The sequence below is a fragment of the Panthera uncia genome, chromosome D1, assembly GCF_023721935.1.
Source record: "Panthera uncia isolate 11264 chromosome D1, Puncia_PCG_1.0, whole genome shotgun sequence".
NCBI lineage: Eukaryota > Metazoa > Chordata > Mammalia > Carnivora > Felidae > Panthera > Panthera uncia.
This window is the reverse complement of record NC_064808.1, coordinates 52,527,152-52,534,055: the sequence shown is the minus strand read 5'-3', so window position 1 is coordinate 52,534,055 and position 6,904 is coordinate 52,527,152. Positions and strand designations below refer to the sequence as shown.

Sequence of the window (6,904 nt, the reverse complement as noted above, 5' to 3'; positions counted from 1 at the left end):
GTCTGTACACTGGCATGATTTTATCACTTTAAATTTAATATCATTCAATACTAGACATATTTCCACTCCATTCCAGACCTTGGCATCTCTTTGTGAATAATCAGGCTTCATCAGTTAAACCTAATCAAGGATTTTGGTTGCCAACTTTAGAAATGAGGCTATACATATAATTAAATGTGAAGGTATGATCTACTGTTTAAAAATATTTAAAGAGATTAAGAATAAAAGACTGATAGGATAAGATTTACTTAATAATCATGATTTTTTTTTTTTTAACTATGTGGATCCCAAATCTGTAAGGAAGTGAAAACCTTTTGAGAAACTCCAATTTTATTCCTTTACTCAGATTTTACTGCAATTTCACTGATAGATTTTAGGATTTAAGTCCTATATTCAAGCTATAGCCTCTGAGAAACTGTTTACATGTGATCTGAGGAGGAAGGATAGATGGAGGCTAGGAAGTCTCCCCATACAGCTCCCATTCATTCGTTCACAGATCATAATAGCAGCTTCAAATGGCTAGAAAGCAGCTGGAGGTGGAAGGAGCCTGAGTTGTTTCTGGGGGAACTGGAGACCCTGCAGATGGTTTGTGACTGTCCAGTTATAGGTGTGCAGCCCAAGCAGGTTTATGCTAAGCTTATTTCTGAGCAGAGCAGTGATAGAGCTCATCTCAGCAAAAGCATGACAACATCATGGGCTTGGGGAAACCTTGGGTTCCCAGCTCCTGATGGTCCCTGCTAGGCTATAGTATCATGCCACAGCCTTTTTTTTCTGTAAACTTCCTCTTGGTCCCAGGCTTGGGGCTTCTTCAGTCCTAGGACTCAGCTGGCAAATCTGAAGGCTTAACGGCTTCCATACCTTTCAGTGCTGGAGACTGATGTCTAATTGCTATAGAAATCTTGTTTTGGGGGAAAAGGGTCTCCAGCCTTCTCTAAGCTGGGTCATTTCTTACAGTGGCTCATAGTTTGACTATAGGCCATTTGGCGACAGACTTCCCCCATCAGAGAAAGATAAAGTCTTTGCACTATTCATGGTCTTCCGGAGCCTAAATGAGGAAGATTGTAGAAAGGCAGAAAGTGTAATTTAAAATTTCCCCCCACATCCTCAAGAAGGGTCTGCTTGGCATTGATTCCCTCTTTTTGTCTTCCTGTTTTTTCTTTCCAGATATAGTTTTATCATGTTTCTCCTTTGTTCACTCAGGAGAAAGTTCTTCTTCCTAAACCATGAGCCTATAATTAAATTCAGACTCAGGGAAGTTAATAAGCACATGGGCCCCTTATAAACTTAGAATTTTTCTATGAGGAAGTTGACGGGTTGATGCAGACAAGTGATCAGAGAGGAGGCAGAGGTGGTAAAAGAGGAGATCCCATACATCTGTAATCCTATTTCATATTCTTTGACATTTGAAGTACTAATAACATTAATAACCATTATAGCTAGCAAAAAGCAGCAGCATAACACCGTGCTTAAGGATGTGAATTCTGGAGTCAGACTGCTTAAATTTGAACCCATGCTCATCCACTTTCTTACATCATGATCTTAAGCAAGTTTTCCAACTGCTTGGTAGCTCAGTTTTCACATATGCAAACTGGGAATAATAATTATACCCACCTCATAAAGCAGTGTGTACTCCAATATTAGCCATTATTATTTTTAAGTGTGCTTATTACATTCCCAGCACTGTCCTAAGTCCTTTGCATATATTCTTATTTAATTCTTACAATGATCTCCAGGGATAAGTATTGTTTTCAAAGATTTTAGAGGTGAGAATGCTGAGGAACAGACAGAAGCGTGAGGTTTGTAGTCAAATGGACAGAGCTTGAAGCTGGTCTTCTCTTCTGCTGACTCTTTGTGTGGTGCTGGACAGGCTTCCTCACCTTTCAGGCTTTATTTCCCCATCTGTAGGAGGATGATGCCACTCACAGGCTTCGGAAGGAGGAAGACTCATGAGTTAATGGATGTAAAATCCTAGGGTATCTCTGTTTGTTGTTACATTTTAATAAATGCCTACCATGTGCTAAACAGTTTATAGTCTTTCCTACATTCACCCTCTGGTGAGGTTGGTATTTTTGTCCTTTTTCAATGACAAAAACACCTTTTTTGGTGAACTCCTTGTCACCCTGCAGCACTGGAATCAGGGAGGAGGGAGCAAACTCCCTTGTATCAGACACTGCAGCACTCTTGGGTCTTGGGCACAGGTGGGTTGTGGAAAGTGACTTGGCCACTGCATCCAGAGGATGAGCCACAATCTCTGTGGACAGGCTGGAAAAACGGACATGACTGGAGCAGAGAGGCCTAGCTGGCTTGACCTGAGGACCACTTCTAGTGGGTGACCTCACTCCAGTCCCAAACCCCTGTATCTGCTTTGGAGGGAGATGGGGTTGGAGGGAGGGGATAAAAAAACTAGCCTTTAAATTGTCTCAAGGGTAAAGGATCTAGTAACTATAAAGTGTCAAAACATCTTCTTATATAAAACAATTAAGCAAATAGCCTTTGTCTTTAGGCCAGCTTGGATTTAAATCCTGGATCTACCACCTAGCTTCATGACCTTGGCAAAACTATTTAGCTTCTTGGAGCTCCAATTTTTTTTCATGAGAAAATGGAAAAATATCCCACAGGGTTAGAGGATTAAGCAAGAATAAGTGTACAGAGCATTTATAAAAGACAAATGTATTGTTTCTGAATTTTACTATTATTTTGTAAGAAAATGAACTCAGGACCCTGAAGTAAGGAGCATGGCAGACAGGAAAAAATGGGAAACAGCAAAGTGTATTTAACTCCAGCACACCAATTTAGGGATCTCTAGGAATCAGAGAAAGGTCATGTCCAAGCTTCCAAGCACCTGAGATGGCAGTTCTCTGAACTTTCTTCACGTGTGATTGTGGGCGTGTGGTTGTCATTTCACTCTGCCGTGGACAGAAGCTTTGTACAAAATGATAGGATGCTATGTGGAATGAGAGTCAATGAAAACATAGCTTTGGGTGGGCCCTAAGCTGCTGTTTGGCTGAATAGACCAAGTTGTTTCCAGAGAAAGAGGCTTTCCATTTGGGCTCTGGTCTATTAATGCATGTCTTATGCATTATGTCTGACAGTTTGGGAAAAATTTCATAAGCTGTCTACTAGCACGTGGCCTTGAGAATCAGTCCTGAGTGGAGATCATGATCATTCACTTACCAGATATTTGGCTTACAAGAAGTTAGTCAACCTGAGACTCATTGTGATGATTGTAGGTAACATCCTTACTTAGTGTCTGGCAGATGGTCAATAAATGATAGCAACTATTCTTGTCATCAGAAACTGATGTGTGGATCTGTGCACACTTATATTGGAACAAAACAGCACATCCCTTTAGGATATCCCTAATATGAGTTTTCATTGCTATGTGCCATTTCTAACACAGTGATTTTCAGAGAACAGAAAGTCAGTTTAGTGCTTATAGGACAAATCATCAGTTCATTCCTTCAACAAATAGGCAAAATTGAATGAAGGAAGACAGATAGAAAAGAATGATTCTATTATACAGGCAAATTTGTGGTATTAGAAGTCAGAAAGGTGGTAATCACTGACAGGATGGGGTGACTGGAAGGGGTTTCTGAACGTTCTTGGGGGCTGACAGTGTTCTGTTTTCTTGATCTAGGTGCTTGTTACACAGATGTGTTCACTTTGAGGAAATTCATCAATCTTTACACTTACAATATTTAGGTTTTTCTGTGCATATTTCAACAAAAAACATATTCTAAGAATTATCAAATATGGTAAATTTCCTGAATAGAAAGATATGTTAGCAGTAATGTTTATGATGCTTAGGGGAGAGTTGACTGAGTAGGCTACAAATGTATGATGGACAAGGTCTCTTCCCTTCTGCATCCAGTATAAAGATCTTCGACCTGGTCCTGCAGAATCAGGAGCCAGGAGATCATTAAAGTTATGACAGGAAACACCCTTCTATAACAAATCTGGTCACTGTGTTTCCTGCCTATACATATACTCATTTAAATGTCCATACTTGCCTTTTAACTATTCTGCTAGTATAATGGAAATTTGGACAATGAATCAATACAGAGAGACCAAATGAAGAAAGTAGGACAGTTAGGAGGCTGTTATAATTAGGGAAATGATGGCAAGTTTTAGTTTTATTGTGATCTGAGAGGAGGGGGGTGTATTCAAATACGATTGATTTGGGGAATAGGTTATGGAATGAAAAGAGATGCTAGGTTTTTTGTTTTGCTTGGAGATTTCACAGATAACAGGAATGGGAGGAAGGCCTGACAGGTATTAGAGGGTAAACTTTGGGGACAAAGTAGGGGAATTACAGTTAGGGCTTCTATGAGACATTCAATTTATAAGGCAAACCAGTGTGAAAATACTTAGCAGATACATGGAGATGCAGTCCTGAGGAGAGAACCTGGGGAAACTAGAAAGCCTGAAGGTGCAACATGAAGTTATGGGATCAGAGGAGTTCACACACTGCACTGTGGGCTCCTTGTTGAGCACTATTAATCCTCTTCAGGTGGTAACCCTCAGACTGGTCAGCTTCACCCTTCTGCCCACACCAAGGAGAACTTCAAAGTACTTGGTGCTGTCATAATCGTGTTTATGGTAAGAGGGCTGAAAGAGATATTTAAGAGCTATGTCCACAGGACTATCTCAAAAGCAGAGTCAGAAGAAAATGTGCAAGCTTCAAGCAGCCAGCGTGAGGTGGAGATAGGACTGGGGAAGATGGTGTTTTAACGAAAGTGAATCATCTGAGTTCCCGTCTTGTTTACTAGACTTAGCTTGAAGAACTCTTGCATACCTCCTCTAAGCCAACCCATCTTCACAGGACAGAAATTTGTCACTATTGAACAGATTCAAAAGAACCTCCTTGGGGCCTCAAAGGAATTTCCAGGAAAGAAATACAGAAAATGTTGGTTTCTTAACAACAGCAGAGGAAAAACCAACCAGCCTCCTCAGAGGAACGTTTTGAAAACACATCCTTTATTTGAATGTGTCCTTTCTGGTGTATTTGTTAATAGATATGTCAGGCTGTGGAAACCCTGCCTCTAAGAATAAAAATGGAGTCTATACTCCTTATTCTGAATACCATCCTAAACATTGACAGAAAATTATTCTTTCTTCATTATTTAATCTTTACCCTGGAGATTGACCTTTGGGTATAGCTTAAGTGGAAAAAGGAGGTTGTCTAGGTCCAAGAGAAGATATGCAGTGGCTAAAGCAGTAAGCAGAGATCAATCAACTCTTAAAATGTATTCATTGTCACTGTATCCAAAGAGAAGACTAAATTAGCCAGGAAATGGAGGGGAATGGGGCTCCTAAGAGGAATGAGGTTTTTTCGTGGCCTAAGAAAGGGTTATGGGGTAGCTCTTCCTTTCCATCCCACACTTAGTAGGGACTTTATAAGTGATGGTCAAATAAATGAATGCCTCTTACTTGTAGGGTGGACAACTCCTTCATGGAAATACTATGTTCTCCTGCAACACCAGCACTTCTGGTCATTCTACCTTCCTCCTCACTGGCTTTCCAGGCCTGGAAGCCTCTCATTATTGGGTTTCTATCCCCATCAATCTCATCTGTGCGTTTTCCATCCTGGGTAACGGTATCATTCTTCTCCTGATCTGCACGGATCCAGCCTTATGTGAACCCATGTACATCTTCCTGTCCATGTTGGCAGCCTCCGATCTAGGCCTCTGTGCCTCTACCTTTCCCACCATGATGTGGCTTTTCTGGCTGGGTGCTCGTGAGCTGCCCTTTGATCTCTGTGCAGCGCAGATGTTCTTCATCCATGCCTTCACCTATGTGGAATCTGGTGTGCTGCTGGCCATGGCCTTTGATCGTTTTGTTGCCATCCGGGAACCTCTGCACTATGCCACAATTCTTACCCACTCAGCCATGGCCAAGGTGGGGGCTGCCATCCTGGTGAGGGCTGTCCTGCTCAACCTCCCAGGACCCATCCTCCTGCGGCGTCTGCTTTTCCCCCAGATCAGTGTACTTTCTCACTGCTACTGCCTGCACTGTGACCTTGTGGGATTGGCCTGCTCAGACACCCAGATCAACAGCTTGGTTGGCCTGGTCTCCATCCTCTTCTCACTGGGCCTTGATTCCTCCCTCATTGTGCTCTCATACGCCCTGATCCTACAAACAGTACTGGGCATTGCATCACCCGGGGAACAGCTCAAGACACTCAACACATGTGTCTCACACCTCTGCGTTGTTCTCATCTTTTATTTGCCCAAACTGGGGCTGTCTGTGTTACACAGAGTAGAGAAGCACAGCTATCCTGCTCTGGCAGTGTTCATGGCCAACCTGCATTTCTTGGTCCCGCCTATCATGAACCCCATAGTTTACTGTATCAAGTCTAAGAAGATACGTCAGAGCCTCCTAAAGCACTTCCAGCATAAAAGGGTTGATGTCTTTTAGAAGAGCAGAAGGATCCAATGGTACATGACCCCTGTGGGGCACTCTGGGTCTTGGGGCAGGGGAGAGTTAATGTTTGAGGGTTCAGTGATTCAGTTTTTACTACTGAGCATTTCGTGGGGGGCACTATTAGCTTCTATAATTACAATTTTGGGGGACTGAGACCATTGAAAAGTATATTTAAGTACCACCTTGATAATCCTCTCATTGCTCTGATTAGAGCCAAACTATTTCAGACTCATATACTGTGACATCTCCTTACCTAGGGGACCTAACCACAGCAACTGAGAGGATGTGTGTGCATACCCATTTGTGAGGCACCTCTCTCCTTTTCCTCACTGGATTCCACCCCCCTCAGCCCCCATTTCTAAACCTAAGGAAGAAATATATTCCTATTACATATAAGGTTAGATGTAAATAAACTATATTCACCTTAACACTGGTCTTCTCCCAAACTTGGTATTGACCAGTTCACATAACAAGAAGTAGA

At 42.0% G+C, this 6,904-nt stretch overlaps 1 protein-coding gene across 1 annotated transcript; it reads left to right on the top strand.

Moving 5' to 3' along the window:
* The first annotated feature begins 5,456 nt into the window (after nucleotides 1-5,456).
* LOC125917131 (olfactory receptor 51H1-like) lies at nucleotides 5,457-6,449 on the top strand. Its single transcript, XM_049623399.1, has one exon. The coding sequence runs from the start codon at nucleotides 5,464-5,466 to the stop codon at nucleotides 6,415-6,417; it is 954 nt and encodes a 317-aa protein (XP_049479356.1). The 5' UTR covers nucleotides 5,457-5,463; the 3' UTR covers nucleotides 6,418-6,449.
* Nucleotides 6,450-6,904: the final 455 nt, after the last annotated feature.

Excerpts from the sequence above, each read along its gene's own strand:
- LOC125917131 (XM_049623399.1), top strand. The coding sequence starts at position 5,464 with ATGTTCTCCTGCAACACCAGCACTTCTGGTCATTCTACCTTCCTCCTC.